The 21,669-nt window shown below is 42.2% G+C and overlaps 1 protein-coding gene across 2 annotated transcripts in view; it reads right to left on the bottom strand.

The window, feature by feature from the left end:
• Positions 1-3,082: 3,082 nt before the first annotated feature.
• LOC140269265 (low-density lipoprotein receptor-related protein 8-like) overlaps positions 3,083-21,669 on the bottom strand; it is an 81,379-nt gene continuing 62,792 nt past the window's right edge. The window contains exons 10-18 of one of the 2 annotated variants that reach the window (XM_072364295.1): positions 18,834-19,005; positions 17,637-17,864; positions 14,504-14,622; positions 13,971-14,110; positions 9,197-9,338; positions 8,575-8,727; positions 7,653-7,934; positions 6,828-6,896; positions 3,083-5,175 (exon numbers count right to left, since the gene is read on the bottom strand). In XM_072364295.1, coding sequence (XP_072220396.1) covers positions 4,853-5,175; positions 6,828-6,896; positions 7,653-7,934; positions 8,575-8,727; positions 9,197-9,338; positions 13,971-14,110; positions 14,504-14,622; positions 17,637-17,864; positions 18,834-19,005 — 1,628 coding nt within the window. In that variant the 3' untranslated portion in view covers positions 3,083-4,852. Of the gene's footprint in view, positions 5,194-6,827; positions 6,897-7,652; positions 7,935-8,574; positions 8,728-9,196; positions 9,339-13,970; positions 14,111-14,503; positions 14,623-17,636; positions 17,865-18,833; positions 19,006-21,669 lie in introns of both variants that reach the window. The other variant, XM_072364294.1, reaches the window with a different exon arrangement.

The following is a 21,669-nucleotide window of genomic DNA, read 5'->3' on the forward strand; positions in this document are numbered from 1 at the left end:
AACCAGAGATATTGTGTTTTTTGGTTTTTTTAAACCAGCAAACCATTTTTATGAGCTGGCAGAGTTAGAACTGTGAAGTCATTCATCAGCTTTGTTTCTGTAGTAACAAACCCAACCAGCAGGTGGCACAGTTCCTCCATGTCACTGCCACCAATACCGGCAAACCCAAACGCACCCAAAGTAACAACATACAGTAATATAGAAGGTTAAAAGACCGTATCTAAGGGATTATGTCTAACCCCCTGCAAGTGTGACAGACGGCTATAAATGTGACACCCACTGATTTGTGCTTATTCCACCGGAGAAGTGGACGCATTGAGATTCACCTGCACGCCAGCCATGTAGCAGCAAGGACGACTCAGTCATGAAAGCAGATTTGTTTGGCCGGCCTTTGTTCCTCTGAGACGCTGGGAAACTGTAAGAGGGCAGAGGGTTAGAGTTGCTGCGAAGACTTATGCTTTTAAGCTAAGACAAAAACGGATTAAGTGCAGAGGAACATGCAGGATTTCAGTCTGACAGTGCAAAGCCACCTCATTTCCCCTATGGATTTCTTCCAGCTAAGCTGGCTGTCCTGCTGTGGTGAGACAGAGAAAATACAGCACATAACAAAGAAAACAAAGATGCACAGATAGACAGAGAAGGCTTTCTTTTCTGTTCGTCAAAGTTCACACATGAAGCATCGGCACACAAACAACAATAAAGCGAGGCGAAGATGAAAAACGCCCATTTAATAAAACATGTTGAACGGATGACAGATATTTCTGATGAGCTACACAACAACATGTAAAGTCGTGCAGGCCAGCATGTGCATGTTCATCAGATTTATAGGAGCAAAATTCACCCTCCCCCACCCATACAGGCCTTAACGTCACAATGAATAAAAGGGCTCATTTCAGCCTTTGTGCAGCAGTGAACATCTGTGACACCTCTTTTGTCTGCTGCAGGCACCAGTGGACTTATTACATAAGAACCCAATGGGCCTCACACAACAAGGAAGCTGAGTTTAAAGGCATTTGATCTCCTTCACTTTAATAATGATAATGGACTGGATTCGTCTACTACAGGTTTTCAGTCTGCTGATGAATCACTTGGTCAGCGGATGAATGCAACACACATTTCAGTCAGGGCAGGTGTACACCCGCGGGATCCACTGCCAGCGCATAGGCTGCACAACCAGTATTCTGTGGGGGTTCATATGAGCAAATGTAAACAAAGTTGTAACAATTTAGTTTGCTCTATGCGCTATATGTTCCCATTAAAAACAAAGCAAACCTTACCGGCAGATGTGTTCGGTGTCGCCTGCTTCTTGATCGAGCTTTCCGAAGCTTGTAGAGACTTAAAAGACTCACAGCCATAACTGCTGCCTCAGTGGTCCATACAAAGTGCTCAACTAAAGGTGCTCCATTAGTAGGTTACACGTACAGTTGAACTGAAGCACAGTTACAGCTCGACTTGTCCCCAGCAAACATGCACAGGAGCGACACTGAGGACTGCCTGAGAAAGAGTTCAAGACATTCTTCAGCTTCTAACTTTCTCTGCGGCAGATCATCGTACATTTAGGTATAGCTGAATTCACTACATAGACGACGTGTTTAAGTTAGCTGAAAGCTGATGACTCTGCAGTTATAAAATCAGGATTTTATTAGAGCAGAGCGACCGTCTGGAAGAGTACTTTAAGTGGCCACGAGTTGACACATAATCTTAAAGGGCTTCATTGGTAATTTGACTTTATCAGTATAGAAGAATATGCCAAAAGATGACTTTGGAGCATATGCAGAGTGAATAGGCCCATTTGATTCTAGTTTAGTGATTCAAACTGCTACTGCATAGTTTGGATGTGTCGGTCGGTCTTTTAAAATCTCTGAGATTTTGGTCAGACTAACACAATGGTTTGTTTTTGGGGGGTTTTAAGTGTTATGTAATCATGCTGGAAAGATGTCATCCTTTCAATAATTCTAAAAACATACTTTCAATAAAGCATGGAAAAATCAAATTCACAAGCTGAAAAATCAGATGGGTACAATAGATTTTCCTGGATGTATTGCCAAAAAACGGCCGCTAAACCTGATAAGCTGCATATACATTACAAGCATGTGCCATTACTGGCACGTAACATTTCAATAGTGGCATACAAATGAACAGAGATGACTAAAATGTTTGTTGTAACTATTTTTATGACAACTAATCATGAACTAAAAGAACATTAAAAAAAAGAGCTAAAAAAGGGTTTAAGGTTCCTCTGAGTTGAGGAGAGCTGCAGTGTGTGGGAGAAATCCTCTAAGATGCTTATGGTAAACAACGCCTTTAACATTATATGTGATCATTTAGCACAATATAGGACAAACGTCCTATTACAGCTGTTACCAAACCCACTCAACATTGTATATCTTAAAGCTTTTGCTTTGGCTTGGGGTCTGACTTGATAAGTTTTGCTTCATTCAGGGAAAACAGATCTATGAATATGATACCACCTGCCCTGTTTTCTCTGGCTGCGTTTGCACTAAACATGCTACGTTTAGCACTTTTAATATTGGAGAAATTCAGCCAAATGTTTGAATCCCAGAGATGGAGAGTTGAGTCTACAACACTTTTGTAGAAAACTAGCTCATATTTCTGTACGACTTAAGCCCTAAAAGATTGCCGATAGGTCGTGGGCCTTTTTAAAAGGTTCAGCTTTGTAGCAAATGTATCGATGGAAAGCTGAACTTGTGTTTTACTGTGTTTCAAAAGTCTTTAATGACACAAAAGCCTTCTAACATTCGGACAAACTCATAATAATATGTGGAATAAAATCAAAAAGACACAGACTTAAGAGTTTTTTTGTTTTTTGGGGGGGTAATTTTTTATATAACAATATATAGAGATATTCTAAAGTAACCCATTACAGAAAATCAAAAAGTGGAACCAGTTTGGTCTTAATCCAGTTCATCATTGCATGTACAGTAGTTGGCTGATCGCTGTTCTTTTCATGAAAAACACTACAAAAATATGAAAAAGTCAACAAAAAGGCACAAAGAGAAAAAAATAAAAAGAGTTCTTCTTGTTGAAACCGATGCGAAGATGTAAGCTTTTTTTTTTGGAGGGGCATAGATCTCCGTGTTTTATGTGGGTTAACAAAGAAAGAAGGGTTGCACACAAAGAAGGACATGAATGATGCACAGCAAGAAACAACAAACCACTTTGGTGGATAAAACGAAGCTTTTCTTTGTACAAATAAATTAATAGAACTGTCAACACTTTATCTAAAATCTTATATACAGCTGTTCTTTTACATCATTATACAATACATTATCAAAAACGTTATGAAAACATATGTACAAACCAATGAATCAAAAATCATCCTCAAAGCTTTTCACACACTCCGGCACATGTTCAACACACACACACACGCATACCTGCATTTCCACACACGATCATACACCATCTCCCTTCCATGCAAAACACAATACAGAAGGCATTCTCAGAGGGTTGTGCAACAAAGAGCATACAGAGGAGTTCAAATATAGCTGTGGGATGAGCATTGGCACACATGCATATTAACGAACACACACACACACCTAGAATTTTAAGGTTAAAGGACTGGCGCGACAGTGTCAATGATGGGGTTAAACCAGCGTGAAACACGGTCACCAGCAGGACTTGTTGGTCTCAGCCTCATTACATCAGAGCCTGACTTTTGTGTTCCGTGGTTGCATCACATGACTCGCACCAGCTGGGCCCTCCTGCATGGCACTATCTGAAACTGTCTGCTCATATAACAGCCATCTCAGGAGGAGGAGAGCAGGCCACTGATGCAGATGTACAGTGTCTGTGTGTGTGTATCTTGCATGGAACAATGAATGGCTGCATTGTCAGTTGGGGAGCAGTTATGCATGCTGTTTGTGTTTTCGGAGGGGGGGGGGGGAGAAGCACATTGTCTCAGCACAGAGAGCAGCGCCAGTTTACGATCACTGCGCCCCGTGTGCACTTATGTGTGCATATGTCACAGTCAAAAGCAGGTCATCAAATGAAATCATTGACACTCTATGATTTGTATCATCCGCATCACGCCACAGCTGGCTGACAGCTGCAGCCTATTGCTTTTCTCAAACAATTCAATATCTAAAACTAGAAAGCTTCTGTGTAAAATTCACTTAGAAGAAGACAATCCAAATACAGGATGTCTGAATTTGAAAAGTCTGGGGTGTTAAAGGGCAAATAAACAACCTGTCAGACCAACTATGTTCAACTACGACATGAAATGTCAGACAACACCCTGAAAGACTTGCCTCTGAACCAGAGATTCTTATAAAAGGAGAAAAAGGGAAAAAAATATTTGCTACACAAGACAACTTAATTCCAACACCAATCTGTACAGATTGTCCCACGAATGAGAGAGCTGTCCCAGTTTCAGAGCCCTTGCTTCCTTAGCAGCTTGTCCCAAAGCTCTACACCCAACTAGGAATAACTCAAAGTCCAAATTAAAAACATCAAGGACGAAACAGCCTCATCACAGAAGTGTAAGACACACAGCACACGTCTCACTCGATTTTCAAGCAAAAGTCAAAAGCTGGACCACTCTAAGTCTATCTTCCAGCCTATGTCAAAGTCTGTGAGCACAGCAGCACACATTAATAATTCTGCTATCAATTCACTGTAGAAAAACATTTCCAGCACAGAGAAGGAATGCATTTCTTTCGTCTTACTTAATCAACACTGGTGGTTTTCAAATGAAAGTTGGCATCGGACATGGCTGTGAATGGCTGCATGATATGTTTGTTTGTCCCTCCAGCAAACTCAGTCCAAGTCACCTCTGACCTCGCTGTGCGCGTGTGCCTGAGCGGCCACCTTCTCCAGAAGTCGGCCCTGTGGGTCACTTTGCGGAGGAGAGCATGGGCTGCTCCGTGTACCAGTGAGTCCCTGGATCTGGCATGCTGCCCCCGAGAGGCAGGGCAATGAACTGCGGGCAGGTGCCGCCTCCCGCTCCCACCACTCCCATGCTCACTCCCTGAGGGTACGGGTGGTGGTGCACGTGGTGCCCCACGCCGTCAGTCCGTCCGATGTGGATCTCGTCCTCCTCGCCCTCGCCGGTGGTTTTGCGGTAGACGGGGTTGTCGAAGTTCATACTCTTGGTGGAGTTGTGCCGCCAGTTCCGCCACACCAGGTAGACTCCGGCGCAGACCAGGCCGAACAGCACTGTGGCAACGATAGGAACTGCATGCGTTTAACACACAGCGGCAGGGACATGGGAAGGGGAGCGTTAACAAGGCAGAACGAGTCCATGGCATGAAATGACAGGCACAGAGAGGAGCAGAACAGGCATGCGGGGCACAGAGGGGCAGGGGCAGCGGTACAGAGGTTGTGTGTGGGTGGCCTGGCTTAACATTGGCTCAAAACTGGCTCATACGGCAACCAACAGATTCTTAACATGCAAAGCATCATTAGGTCTGAAGTAAATTAGTTTTGAAGCATCTGTTGGGATCATATTTTCACGCAGTGTTATGGCGACTCATCTAAGCTAATCAGTCCTTAAATTGATTTAGTCATTTTAAATTCCTCCATCGTATCACACCAGTAAACATGGTTAAAGGTTCCATCCTGTATTTGCACCTTTTGTGCTTCACCTGTTTGGTTTCCTTACCTTATGATGCATGTATGCAATGAGAACAGTCTGTCTGAAATTGTTTTGTTCAGGATCGTTTACTTCAACAATATGTGTTTTATGGACGTATTTCAAGACAACAATAATACTTTACATCATACAAAGCCCAGCATCTATCATCTATAACAACAGGCACTGAAGCAGGACTGCAGCTGCTTTACTTAAAGGAAAATATGCCCTTGGTTCCTTTACTTATTTATCCATTTCTAGCCTTTCCAAAACTAGAAAAGTAGGAACTTGTGGGAAATATTTACTGGATTAGATATACTTGATTGGTATCTTGCTTTAAGACACTTCCCCCTTGGCTCCCTGGTGGCTACATCCATCTTTTATATGCAGTCTGTAGAATTTCCCAGTGCAATCAGCAGTGAAGCTATGGGAGGTATACAGCTGGGCCACTTTTCATGGATTTGCTGTACACTCAGGCAACTGAGCAAATGGGACACAATTACATATGCTCAACACATTAGACTTCATCCTAACAGCCCTGTCACCCGAATATTTAAAAATGACATTAAAGTGGACAGAAACAAAGCAAACAGGGGTCTGAACGCTGTGGTAAAAGAATAAATGTGGTGTTCTTTGTCCTCATAAATGTTTTTCCTGAGGTATTCAAGGCTGATCACAGTCTGTTTGAACGACACTGTGTTCAACATGCTGGACTGTCAAGTTTCAGCCAAACTTACTAATCAGTCTCACTGAATTAGCTACAGGCATGTAGCTACAGACAATTTAGCCAGATGTAAGCCGGCTAAAACCAAGTTGCTTGATATCAAAAGTTAATTTAGACTTGATCTGTATTAGAAATTTTGGACAATTTCTTTTGAAGATCAGAAGCACTTTAATATGCTGATTATTTACCAATTTTTATGTTTAATTTAACCAACTAATCTTATCCTTTACAATATGCTAACTTCTGACAAAAGGCCTGCTGACAAGTAGTGCTTGTCTTAGCATAACCCAACACAACATCACAGTGTAAAGTGAATAATGCAGCATGGCAGGAATGTCAGATGCACGGAGAATGACTCCTGAGAGGACTCAGCGAGGAAGACCTGAGGACCGGGCCTCTGTCATGCTGCCACAGCGGTGTAGGTGTGAATGGACAACAGACAGCAGGTAGACAGCAGCTTTACATTGTCCTACTGGCTTTTATCGTGGACGAACAAAGCTGCGGGTGGCTTACCAATGGGGATGACCACTCCCAGAACAGCCACTGTCAGATTCTCGCCAAGGAGGAAATTTTCGCTTCCAGCTGCGGAGAGAGATGAAATTAGAAAATCTGGTGTTGGAGTGAGAGGACGAACAGCCATGCAGGGTGGCAAATTTGTGAGAGACAGAGCAGAGCAGTGACAAAGAGTGACATGGTGGAAGAGCTTTGACCCTGTGTGCACGGGCGCGGGTTTTAGCAAATAAGAGAGATAAGAGTGAAGATGGAAAAATAATAGTAATAAACGAGGGAGGGAGTAGAAAGTGTTGCTCGGCCTGAGTGTGACTTTGACAATGCCCTGACCATATATCCTGGCTCCATTAGTCTCCGATGTCACGTTGCAGCTCATTTGCATATTCGCACACAGGACCAACACGAATGCAGCCGCACACACATGACACCCACGACTGTCCGCACAAAGCACAATTTACGAGCGGATCCACGTCATTTCAAAGATCAGCTGACTATGGTTGCTGGGGCTTGCAGATATCTCACATTAATGTCCTCATTACAGTGAGGGGGAGATTTTTCAGCTGCATTATGAGCGGGAGCGGATCCACTCTTTGCAGAAGGTGAGACGTCTCGGGTGAAAGTGGCACTTTATCAGAGGTCACACTGAAAGACTTGGTAAAGGTCATATGAGAAATGGCATTTAGGGATGGTGACTGTGGAGTGAATGAACACTGTGGCCTTACATTTCTCTTCTGAACACATGTTTAAGCTATCCTGTCAAAGACCTGTAGTATTTTTGGCATACAGATATAATCGATTTAGACTATTTTTGGTACAAATCCCACTTACAGTGTTGGGAGACACTGCTGTCCCCGGCAGGTGTGGTGGAGATCACCATAGCTATGGCTGTGGAGTGGGAGCCCAGCGCCTTAGACTCCTGTGATGACAGAGGCCTGATGGTGCTGATCAGCGTGAGAGACTCGGGGGACGCAGAGGGAGCTGTGGTCAAGTGGGGGATGGCATCGGCCTGTGATGCTCCCTCTGAGGAATGAGAGAAGACCTCGACAGTTGCTCCGGATGTTAACGCAGTGGGGGGTGAGGATGGTGCTGTCATGTCGTCTCTTGGTGCTGCTAAAAGGACCCAAACACACACAGCTGAACATGGCCACATTCCAACTTTTTGAGATGTGCTGCTGCCATCAAATTGAGGATGAGCTAATATTTTATTATATTTTAGTAAAGTATCTCACTTTCAACATGTAATACGTTTAATATGTTGTATCGTGAATAAAATATCGACTTATGAGACTTGGAAGTCACTGCATTCTGTTTTTATTTACACCGTGTCCTCACCTTTCTGGATATAAGGGTTGTACATAATGTACTGTTTTATAGTCAGTTGGTTTTATTTTGAAGAGCTTGCTTCTTTTGTGCATTCTGTTTTTTTCTTTTTAAACCTTGTTGCTCACCTGGTTTTAAGTTAACTGGCTGCCACACTCCTGCCTTGTTTCCCTTTGTTCATAGCTATATTTCTGCTCTTCTGTTCCTGTGGATGTTCAGTCTTTGTTTGCAGCCTTTCACCTGTTTTGTCCAGCATTAAATTGTCATATCTTCTGGATTTATACATGTTTTCTGTTTGTTCTGTTTGTTTTCAGTTTGATCCCCCATCAGTTAGTTTATTTGTAAGTACATTTGCTTTGCATCAGCCTGATTCCTGAGACTTTCTCTGTTTGGGTTCACCATCTCTACAAATCGTGACAAACCCACTCACCTGGCACACAGCCTCTCATATCAGGCCCCAGGTCCTGTCCGTCTGGGCAGGCGCAAGTGTATTTGGGCGAGTGCTCAGTGATCTGTGGTGCCTTAAGACACAAGTACTCACAACCTCCATTGGCTATATTCCCCAGATTACAGCTGTCAGGGCCTGAAAACAGAATCATACACAGAAGCACAGAGTCAGAGAGACATAGTCCTCGTACTTCACTGTACTTCACTGTGTTCATATCAAAGTCTTGTTTCCAAACAAAGCCTGAGAATTAAGAATTTATGATGATTAAACTGGAAATCAGTGGTAAAGTATGGTGAAAAAAATCATAAATGGGCAAGAACTGTGTACAGGGAGTTTGAGCTGTCAGTTCAGTTCATTGTAAATGTGGATTGTCCAGTTTGAGGGAAAGAGTTTGGAGGTAAGATTCTAAAAGACGTCTGAGCGCACTACTCGCACTACTTCTGCAGTCACAAGTCACCCAGTCGCTGCCTGGGTTGAAGAAATTTGGTCACAGAGGTCTGCAGCCCATCTCTGCTGCTCAGTCACAGCGGGGGGAGGAAACTCGGCTGACAACAGGTTAATGCAGATATGCATGCAGATTTCCTCACACCTACTGCACACACACCTTGTGGCTGTCGGAGCTGGTGGAAAACCACAATGTCATGGGGGTCGTTGAGGTTTTCGGCCAGAGCGTGGACATCTTCCCCCGTCAGCCTGTTGGCCATGAAGACTGCCGCCTTGTCTCTGTCTGTCCAGTAGATCCGATCCTGAGACAACGGGGAAAAACATCACAACATGGCGCATGCTGTAGGAATACATACGGGACGTGCTGTATAGACTTATCTGGGTTGATTTGGACTTCAACATAACAGGACAAATCTCAACAATCCAAGATTTCAAGGTCACGGACACCTCGTGATTTTTGTGAAATCTTCAGCAAAACCTACGCATTAAAATAAAATACGAAGGTATCTTTTTGAAATCTTGACTGGAGTAGTTTCAGTGATGATTACATGGTTAGTGTGATGTTTGAGACATTGTTGCAATCACAAATTTAAAATGTATACAGTCTATGGATTCTATATGAAACAGCAGTGGACTGACGGTCGATCCAACCGCCATTAGGTTGGAAAATCTTTGCAATAAATTTGATACGGATATTGTGCTCCATAGAGGTCACATCACATATATCAGGGTGATCCCTTGATCTTCATCCCTTCGTGCAGCAGGTTTTCATTTATCCAGAGACATATCTCTATAGACACTAGAAAGAGGCTTTTATACACTGACATGAATGGTTCCCAGGTGACTTTGATGATGGTCTGTTCTTGATTAAACAAGGATACTGTGCTCTGATTGGTTGGTTGCCCAAACTATGGTACTTCTGCTTTACTTGAGTCTTTCTGATTCGTCATACTATCCCACCACATTTCAGCAAAACACAACAAACAAAACAGGAGTCTAATATAACATGATGCTTTGTCACAGATGAAACTGCATGTAGAAGAATGAGCTACAAATTAAATAAAAATAGCTTTGCTTTATGTTTTCTGCTTTTCTATTCAATAATTGAGGGTTTCTGCTTTTGCTAGGAAAAAGCCAGCATCATCATCAAGACACTTTAGGCCTTCGACACAAAATCTTCTAAATTTTTTCATGTTCATGTTACAAATCGTGTTCTTTTCAACAGAGAGTGGTAGATTTTGGGTATTTAACCAATGCAGACTTGTGTGCAGTCCTAAAAACTAAAAAAAGACCTCGTAGATTATGTAAGCACAAGCAAATGTTGGTAGGTAAGTAATCTTGAACCAGAAGGGGGCGATCACAACATATTTCAATACAAAGAGGGGAAAGAGACAAAAACAAAAGAAAAAAAGGAATAATTAAGGAATGTGCATGAAAAGCTTATCTTTTTTGTGGATGGGAAGCTAAAGGACCAACAACGGCTCCAAGACAGTCAAGAACAGCCTACACATCATCCACTTCCATTTATTTTTTAAACTACCACAAAGTGGCAGCAAAACACTTTACAAGTAGAGAAGTGTTTGCAGAGTAGTGTGAAGCGCAGATGCAGGGCTTGCATGCTACCTTGAATGGGTCTTTTGGCGAGTAAAGAGAGCTGGTGAAGCCATATGTGCCTTCAATCAGGTGATCAAAAGCCAGTTTAAATGTTTTTGAAAGGGATCTATGTTACTTGTCAGCTGATCAGCAGTTTGAAAATGCCTCAAAAAAGCAACTTTTACAAGTGTACAAATCACCCATTAAGCTAGCACATGAAATTTTTATGGTGCCCAGAGCGTCACCTTTGTCCAAAAGCCAGTCACAGCAGCATAGCCGACTAATGTAATTAATGTTAGCATTCTACTACCAATTCTACTAAGTGTGAAAAAAACAAAGCAAACTACGGTAATTGAAATGAAGTGAAACAGATGAACAACAGAAAAAGTACATGATTGCAGACAACTGAGACAAGATAAAGCAGTAAAATTAAGAGTAGATTAAGAGTAGTAGTAAGAGTATTAAGAGAGAGTAGAGAAAGAAAATGCAAGCTACAAGATAGTAATTGATGGTACTTGGCTCACGGTAAACATACGTCTATTTTACAGGAAGAAAATAAATAAAAGGGAAACTGGGCCATGAGAAAGATCCACTTAGAAATATCTGTTGACACAGAGAGTGCAACTTTTTATCTTTTGCAGAAGTGAAAAGATGCTAATTTGCATTTTAATGCAAAAACAATGAAGTGAGGAAGGAGTCAAGAAGATGAATGGAAGTTTTGAAGTGTCTGGCATATTTGTGTTTCGTGTCAACATTAAGCATTAAATGATTCATATCCATCCCATTTAGATCAAAATACATACGCTCAGGGGCTAATTTAAACTGCACTTGTCATTTACTAACTGACTTTTGTTTTGCTTTGTCTCCTTAGTTTATTCCCTCAACAATAATGACAGGAAATGACACTTTTTTCCGTTGCCTTAGAAGCTTCAGGCTAATCCGCACAACAACAGGCCTCGGCGCACAGGTGTGTATTTGTGTGTTTTTTTTGTTTTTTTGTTGAGTCAGACACAGAATCAGATGGACGGTAATGTGATGGACACTCCGGGCCCCACTCAATAACACTGAGCCGGTGTACGTCCAGCATGCTGAACACGAGGGTCACCTTGTAGTCACAACAGGGCAGAGAGAAAAGAACCCCTGGATCAATTATGTACTGCACCGCAAGGAATTTATCCCAATTTCACTGAGACATACTACAGTGCTGAATCAGTGAGGACAGCAGAAAATTGGCTCGGATATACTGTACTCAGCTAATGGAATATAAAGAGGGATTTGTGAAATTCAAAATGTTATCAAAATATCTTTTTTTCATATCATGTGGAAGTAATGATGCAGAAATTTACATACAATCTGCATTCTTAGGCACCTGTTGTTTACTTCTGTGTTTTCATCTTATTGTACTTTATACTTGACACTCATTCAGCATAATAACTCATTTAAGTGTATTCTACAAATAATATCTTTACTTTACTGTATATAATAATATCTTTACTGTGTAACTAATTATGATCAGTATTTTTGCTACTTTTACTTGGGTAGAGGATTTTAAAAGTATTTTGTTCATCTATTAGTTATACAGACGGCATGATTAGATTTGTTTGACTCTACTGTTGCTGTTCTGGCTGAGAAGTTCAGACATGAAAATGTTTTGTGTCTCGCTAAACTGGCAAATATCATTTGACCTTTACTGGTCATTTTCCCCATAAATCCATTCTTGCAAATGCCAACAAGTCCTCCAACCCAAACAATCTCATAAGCCACACTATTAAATACGACACATCCTGTAGGAGCATTAGTGCCCTAACACAGTCAGTGCGGTTACATGCGTGCCATCGGATCGGATTAATGGCTAAATTACAATATGATTCAGCCCATGTAGACACCTTAATCTGACGAGAAATCAAATCGGATCGGGTTACCTGCGATCGAATTAAGACCCCGAGATAACTCGATCCAAATGGCAACTGAATGTGTAGATGACAGTGGATCGGATCGAGCGTTCTGCGCATGCTCAAAATTTTTTTCCCGCGATCGTCACCTGGAAGTCGAAGGAGACAATATTACTGTTGTTGTCGCTGCCGTCAGAAAGAAATAAACAACGTGATGGAGAATGCACCGTTGTGCATCGTGTTTGAGCCATAACCAGCTCATCACAAACTAAACTTCGTTCAGCATCTTTCTCGAATGCCTGTTTTGTTGTTGTTGTTGGTGGTGAAGACGTGAACCGGAAGTATCGCTCTATTAGCGATAGTTGAAATGGGTACAGCGCCACCTATCGTACTGGGGTATGACACGCTTGGTGCCAGTGATTTGATTCATTCGCTGCCATATAGCCAAGGATAATTACCTTTGCTCAGATAAGGAGCATAACCCAACTATAGCTATAATCCAGTTAATCTCATCATGTAAACCCACTAAGTGTTTCTCAGTCCTGGTTCTCAAGGCACCCCGGCCTGCATGTTTTCCATGTTTCCCTGCTCCAGCACACCTGATTCAAATGAATGGGTCAGGTCGCCCTCAGCCTTCTGCAGCGCTTAAAGACCTGACCCATTCATTTGAATCACGTTTTCTTTATTATCATGGTAAAACTGCTTAGGTTTAGGAATCCAAATTCCACGCTCAGGTTTAAAAAGATGGTTTGGGTTGAAACACATCGCTAATGTCATGACAGACCATATTGGTGGTGGCCTGGGTATTGTGTCAAGAGAAAATTTCACACAGCCACTAGAAGACGCATATTTTTCACACGGTAATATGGGTCTTAATACCTGCTTGAACACCCAAATCACAGTGGTGTTGTAGGAGGACCGTCTCAGTCTGCTAATGAACAAAATCTTCTATTCTAGTGAGACTGGTGAGCCCCACTGAGGAAAAGGCCTCTGGTGATTTTAAACTGACTAGGACTTTGCTGCAGTGGCAGCAGCTGGGATATTGCAACTACCATCAGCAAAAGTATGTTTACACTAAGGTATAAATATATTTGATTCAAGCTTTCCAAAAACCTGGATATAACACATGCAGGGAAGCTGGCTGGTGACCGAAAATATAAATGTGCGTGCGGCTTCAGAAAGCTCTCCTACTTATAGCTATATTTGTTTAGTATGCTCAGTCAGTGAATCCCACAAGGGAAAACAAACCTACCAACTGAGCTTCTACAATATGATTTTAATCAGATTCCCATCTGATCAGTAGGCTCCAGTGTAGGTAGATGTAGATATGATGGCAGGTCGGAGGCTGGATGATATCGTGGACAACTGCCCAAAATCTTTCAAATCTATTGCTGCTGTCAGTGTTACAGCATGAGTGACGGGGAGGAATCCGTGAAGTCGTACACAAACCTCAAAAACAGCCAGAGCATAGGGGTGTCCCAGTCTCTCTGCTGACGACATGTGCGTTCTGCGGTGAGCTCCGTTCAGGTCCACGCTGGCTACGAGGTGTAGTTTGGAATCCACCCAGTACAGACGCCTGTTGGCTACATCTGAGGAGCGCACCAACATGAACACATGAAGACAAGCTGAACGTGAAATGACTGTTTTTGTGATAAGCACAAAACTCTTGAAGTGATATTGATTACTTTTTAAAATGTCAGGTTTCCACCTTTACTCTGCCACAAGTGTGTGAACACTGAAATACTTCAAATGTCATTCCATAGAGGTGTTATTATGTTGGTAATCTGTTTTTGGCCATTACTTTTAAACATTGCCCAGAATATTTCAATTACTGCCGACCTTTCCTTACGATGTGCTAATAAAGTGCAGTTGCACCTTCTCAGGATTGCATATTTGTACACAGCTGCCAAGTATAGCACAATGTAACAGTGTGTAAAAACATTAATTAAAGAATAACCAAACCCCAGGTATTCCCCTCTCACCAAGAGTGATGCCATTGGGCCATTCAATATTATCAGCCACCAGCACCTGTCGGTCCACTCCATTCATTCCGGCCTTCTCTATCTTGGCTCGCGTGCCCCAGTCGGACCAGTACATAAAGCTGAAACAGGGACAACAAAGTCACTGAGTTATTATAGAATTACTATTGCAGAGGTAATCTTTTGGCATACAGATGTTGCAGTGTGCATATTTTTTTAAAATTCCTATAAATAGTGTCTACAGCTCAGTCTTGCACTCTGCTGTTCCCATTGGTTCTATGTGCAGTGTCATGACTACAACTGTGTGAACGCACAAAGACACAGATATGCATAGGCATTCTTTTTGGCAAATTTGTAAAGCTTTGGTTCTCTTTTATAAGTCTTAATCATCATGACGATCTCGGGATTTTGTTCATGAGTGATCGTAGGATGGAGTGAAAGATGGACAGATGGGCTTCATCAGCAGTAATGATGGTGTTGCTTCAGTCCGTTGTGGTGAAAAAGTAGCTGAGCAGAAAGGCACAGCTTTGACTCACTGGTCCAATTATGCTCCAACCCTCAGCTATGGTCATGATATACAGGTAGTGACGGAAACAATGAAACTGTGAAAACAAGCAGCTGAAATGAGTCTGAAGTGGCTCAGCCTTAGACATAAGTTTAAGAGCTTGTACATGCGGGGGGGGGTTGGCGTCTGGCTACTGCTCCTCCGCATGGAAAAGAGTCAGCTGACGTGTTTCAGACATTGTTTAGGAGGCTTCCTTCATGCCTTCCTGGAGGTTTTTTTGGGCACATCCAGCTGGGAGGACGCCCCGGGGGAGACCCTAAACTCACTGCAGGGATACTTTATCCCTTCTTGTCTGGGAATACCTCAGGATCACCAAGGAGTAGCTGAAGTGTGTCACTGCAGAGAGGGATAACTGGGTTTCCCTCCCTGACATGTTGCCTCTGCAACCCGACCTTGGATAAGCAGATCGCACGAGCCTGGTTTCAGCTCCCATTTTTAGACATGAATGTGAGCAAATGGTCCCCTAGACGATAGTTTGCATGTAAAAACACTGCTGGCACAAAAACTAAATAGAAAATGATAATCAAAGTAACATTAATCATGAATAATTATAATTACTATCATGATTCCAATGAATTGGACTAAATGGTTTGAATTGGACAGTATCATTGAAATGCCTTGAGATGACATTTGTTGTGATTTGGTGGTATATAAATAAACTGAAGTGAATTGAATTCATGAAGAAAAGACGTTTTTCTCTATGTTAAACTGAAACATCCATGGAAGAGAGAAGAAAATCTGCTTTTATTTGGTGCTCTCAGTTCTGGAATCAGGAGCAGAATAAAAACGGTAGCACGGTTAATACCTTCTCCAGTTTGACACCAGAAGATATCGCCTGCAGGGCTCCTCTTTTGAAAGCACAGAGAATGAGAGGTTTCTGAAACCCCGAATACCGTAGGGAATTGTTGGAAAAGATTTTTGTCAAATGCCAGCTGTCCTTTCAGCACCACAAAAATCACTGCAACTGGAGTAAAGTGACCAAGAGGCAGCTATGATAGCATGCCTCACATCTAATACAACCTCAATTATATCTCCTGCTCTTCTCTTCATTAACATGATGTTTTCCCCATGATTTAACAGCCTAAGTAAAAGATATCATCGCTTGTTTTTAATGTTTCCAGTCTCCCAAAGCCCTTAGCACCATGCTGCCATCTGCAATGCCGGGGTCATTTTCTATTCTGCGTGTGTGTGTGTGTGCTGGGACAAACTAAGACACCAAACAATTCCAAAAACCTGAAGCAGCAGGCTGGCTCGGTTCTGAGGCCACTGCATGCAGTAATGAAATCTTCTCCATCACGAACGTCTCTCATCCCTAACCAGAGAAGCACATTCAGCCAAAGAGAAAGAGACTGAATGCCCCACTGAGGTGACAGGAAACCCCTACTTCTTAGGGCTATATAGTTAAATCATCTTCTCACCCTCTGCTGATCCCCCCCCCCCTAAAAGTTAAACTATAATTTCTTTATCTAATGTTACAACTTCCACAATGTTGAACCCCTGTTATGGAACAATTGCCCTGCAGGGATTGATAAAGTTATTCAGATTCCGTGTATTGAAGCAGATACAGAACCACAGACTTCTGTATTTCAAACTTATTTCCATCACATGAACTGTAAAAAATGCTGTATTTTTAAGGATGACCGGATTCTGCAGCAACAACTATAACAAATTATAAGAATTAATAAATTATTCTTTTGTTCTCAGCAATCAAAGCAGTAAAATGTGCAATAACTCAGCCATTTTGACGCAAATTTCTATATTCATTACTGACATCAAGAGAATCTTTCCTGCAAAGACACAACTGCTTCTCAGCAGTCTGCATGTGCTGGTTTCCTGTGGTGCGGTTCTGATTGGGACTGTGTTTGTGCGTGTGTGCGCCTCATTTTAGGCTTCCCATCAGTTCAATTAACTCTATTTTTGAGGCGATTTGGGTTCGGATCAACAGAACATGAAAAGCCGCCGAAGCACAAGCTGGAACAAATTCAGAGCTTCAGATTAGGAGCGATCATCTAGCACAGAATGTCTAAAAAAACCGAGTCACGATGCTAAATGGGTCACAAGCTTTTCACTTTGAATTCTCATGTACAACAACAAAAGTTCTCTGTGGTGTGATCAGGATTAGACGTGGCCCCCAAAGAGGATTATGCTTATTTATTTTCCAAGAATAAAATCAATCACTGAATCTATATCTGAGGTCATCATCGGCATCATCTTTAATGTTTCAGTGAAGGGGAAAAAAGCATGTGATAATGCTGATGGATATTGCATATAACCTAACTTTAACACCATTTAATGCTGATATAAAATAATTTATGTAAATTCGGGCATGCTGCTTAATAATTAGCATACCTTTTAAAATTAGATGTGCAAGTCAGTAATTTCTGGCATTAAACAGATCAAAACAGATAAATCATGATCAATTATACGTTGTAATCATGATATAAAAATCTTTAACGCTGGTATTACACGTCACAGTAAGTGCTTGATTTCCATGTGTGGTTTGAGTGGCATTTTGGTTTTGTGAGTTTGTGAAAATTGGAAATACAACTACGCCCATCTCTGTCTTCTTACCCATGATGGGGATCCAGTGCTATGGCACGGGGTTCACTCAGGTCAGTGTTGACGAGGACGCGCCTCTTGGTGCCGTCCACCGAGGCCACGGAGATGGATTTGTCTCCGGAGTCGGCCCAGTACAGGTTGTGTTGGAGCCAGTCCAGCGCTAAGCCTACAGGGGTCTGCAGGGATGAATCCACCAGTGGCACCTGCTGGGAGGGGTCGCTGGCCTCGTGGATGAAAGCACTGCGGAGGACAAAGGGGATAGTGATGGGGGAGGGGAGATACGGGTCAGAATGGAGGACAATGGGGGAGTATGTTGAGTTGATGTGAGTGGATTGTTGTCTGAAGTTGGAGCAGAAAATGTAAACCTCCATTTGTTGCTGTGCCGTAAAGTCACCGAACAGCAGAGTTATAGCCTTGGGCTGTGCACTGTGCAGGTTCATTCAGGGGTTAGTGTCCTTCTTGGGTGGATCACTTATCAGAATAGACAAGGCCTCACTCAGGGGCTGCCACACTCGCTAATAATTTGGCCCCAGCAGAAGTGAGAGGCAAGGGCAAGGCAGCAGTGCTCTCTAACACCAATTTCAATTTCGGTTCCCCCAGAGAATTTTTTTCTCTTAACATCCATTTTATATAGAGAACACGGCGCTCCAGTTAGAATGCACTCTGGGGAGAAACTCTGGTTGGGATAACAAAGGGAAGGGTGGAATTAATCCAAAAGTTACCCTGAAAAGGATAAACGGGCAGATTGTCAGCACAATCAAACGCAAGGACATCACATCAGAGAGCAAAAAGTATCCTGTAAACGGTTCTTCTGTGCTGATCTGCATCTCAGAGACATATTTGTTGAAAAATCCCTGAGACTGAAAGAGCAATAGATCAATAGGCACTGCAATGTTATGTGAGGGCACAAAACATATTGTTGAGCTCTGATTCATATACCAAAGTTTTGCTCAACTTCAATGTTTATTCCATTTCTGTACAGATCTCATGTCAGAGTTGGGATTCAAATGAAAGTTTAATGCTCCCACTTCATGGTAATGTTTTAAAGAGTTAGGGTCTGTTTGTTTGTACCTACTGCACACAAGGATGCACATGTACCATTCATGCTGTTGGTTTCTCTTCATTCCACCAACTGAGAGGTTTTGGACTTTATAAAGTGGCAGCACTGGCAGCTGGGTAATCGACCCTAAACTTCTGTTTGTAGTTTACCTGTAGATTTTCCTGTGAAATCGATCACACCAGAAAACTCGGTTGTTGGCCACATCCAAGTCAAGAGCCACAGCGTTCTTCTGCGTAGACACCACCTGGCTGTAGTCCCTCTTCACCAGGTCAATGCGGCGGATCTCATGTCGGTTAGTGAACAATAAATAAGGGCTTTTGCCTGCACGCACAGAAAGCATCGAGTTAAATCTGAAACAGATGACGCAGGCACAAGGTCAGAGTGGAAATCCATTTTTTCTGTAAAAAGGGCATCATGAACAACCTGTTAGTTAGAGTGCTCCACTAATGAATAGTTCAATCAGCGTTGAAATACAAGGTTTGGTTTAATGTCTCAATAACTAACCTTAACTAATTGTTAACCCTGATGTTTCAAGTCACAGGAGGAGGTAGACATTCCTCTCCAGGAAAAACAATGATGCTTCCTCACAGTGTCAAAATCACAGGATACACTCGCTGATACGCTAAATATCAGCTTTTACACAGGGAAATATAACACAACAAGGCTTGCATACTGCTCCCTGAACAATACATGGACAAGAAAACCTTTAATCATTTAAATGGCTGCGTTGTTGGAGTATTCATTCGTGTGTCTGTAGGCATCATTAAGTTGTGCTCCTTGTTATCTTAGATCAGAGGGATCTATACAGCTGGCTGCACCTCTTTAAACAGTAAGCTGTCAAATTTTACACACACAGGCAATAGAACTACAAGGTATGAATGAGCAAACACTAAGAGACAAGTAATTTCCATTAAGAGACACATAAAAAATCTTAATACAATTTTTTTGCCTCGTCTGATATAGAACAATAAATGTCAGTTTCTGAGTCCCTCTGTAACTGCCACAAAGTTTAGCTGAGAATTACAGACCTAATCTGTCAGAATAGGTCTCAAATGCAACTGATTAGGTTTTCCATTCCCCTCTCCCACTTGATTTTGTGAGCAGAGAAAGCGTGACCGCTACTGGTTGCAACACGACAGCCACGCAGGCGGCTCTGAGGCTGTGCTTCAAGCTAGACACTAATGTGAGCATTTCTGCAAGCTAACGTGCTAATTTTAGCACCAAACGGCAGGTAAAGCTGGGGTTTTACTCCAAATCAAATCATAGATCAAAAATGAGAGGATGAAAAAATGGGATTTGATGGCTGCCCCTTTTATGGTTTTGTGGAACAAATGAAAGATTAATGTTAACTTGGTGGTGGCGCTGTAAACACCATGAAATGGTAAACAGGTTCCGTACAGACCGGTAGTTTTACACACAGCTACTGGTGCAGAGTTCCTACACCCCACTGTGTCCTTGTTTCCTTTTGGGTACACTCACGCCTATTTTTGGAGTCGTCTGATTTTGACAAGGTTAACCAGGATGCATTCTAATGAGAATCACTTCTAAAAAGGGGCCTTAGATGCAAATATATTATCAAGTCTTTGCATCTTTCCTCATAATTCTACCCAGGAAAAATTGACTGGGGAACAGACAGTAGCAGTGTGTGAATGTATGTGTATGCTAGCAACTCCAGCCCACATTTGTTTGAGCCTGTGTCCCTCTGATGCAGAATGGTAAGATGATGGCAGCTGCATTCGGGTTTCTACAGACGCAGATATGAAAATACTCTCATTAATGGCTCACTTTCCTCGGTTTCCCTTTCGACGGTTTGTGTCGTTACCTCACTGGAGCATCGTGCTCTCTCTCTTTCTGTCCTTTCCTTCCTCTTCCAGCCCAAAGATTGAACAATGAAAGAGTTGTTTGAGACCAAGTCTTCTCAAAATCTGTCATTAAAATGACAAAAATCTTAAAACTCTCGAAAGGGGAAATTGCCCTCCTGCTGCCGTTATGGGCTGTCGCGGCAGAGGCGGTTTTCACTGCCTCAAAACAAAGTGACTGAATTGCTGCATTCACTGCCATTCTGCTTTTGACACATAGCCAGACACACGATTCTTTCCTGGCCAAGATTAACCGATAGCAAACACTCTGGGCTTTCATGCATGGAGAAATACACAAGTGTACACAGAGGCTTGGGAGCAGACATAATACACACACAAATGCAAAGGCTGAGCTTTGATATTAGCTCAGTTTAATTGGGGGAAATTAAGTTGCAGCATTCGACAGCCACGAGGTGCAAATTAACACGATTAATTTAAAGCGCTTTTTCCTGACGAATACATTATTCAAATTTAGAGGGAAATAAAGGGTAAACTTATAAAAACTGTGTATAATCATCTTGATACTAGCTTTTGGACATAGTTGTAAGTCAAAGAAAATCAAGATGCTTCTTAGCAGCCAACTTTGCTTTCCACTTGTCAGGCAACTTTTAACAACAGGCCGAACATAAAGTTGGATCAAATTGAACTAATCAGCCTCCTTCGTGACTCAGCCAGGTACCCGTGAAGCGTTGCTCTACCTAATTATAAGTGTTCAGCATGGCTGAACACATCGGTCTGTCACTCATGAAACTGTGTAAAGCGATGAGAGCCACAGGACAGATTTGGCTGTTAAGAAACAGAGTTGGTGATGTTTACCTCAGCGTTTCTGCCAGGTGCACAAACAGCTGCAAAACGATGATAAGACCCTAAGTGAAGAAAGATGTTTGGGATCATGCGAAAAGGAGGGTTTGACAACTTTTGCACAAAAGTAGAGAGTTATGTGTTCCACTAATAAGGCAGAGAAAGAATGTCTAGTTATAGATGGATTACAGATTTTATACTGCCTGCATTAATATAAAATTTACTAAATATTTAATTTGCCCAATTTTATTAAACAGAATCTCTGCAGGGCTCCAGACTAACTTTTCCAGCAGATTACCAGCATTCATAATGGAATATTTTAGAA

This window comes from Leuresthes tenuis, unplaced genomic scaffold, assembly GCF_036924035.1.
Source record: "Leuresthes tenuis unplaced genomic scaffold, fLeuTen1.0.hap1 SCAF_14, whole genome shotgun sequence".
NCBI classification, from domain to species: Eukaryota; Metazoa; Chordata; class Actinopteri; order Atheriniformes; family Atherinopsidae; genus Leuresthes; species Leuresthes tenuis.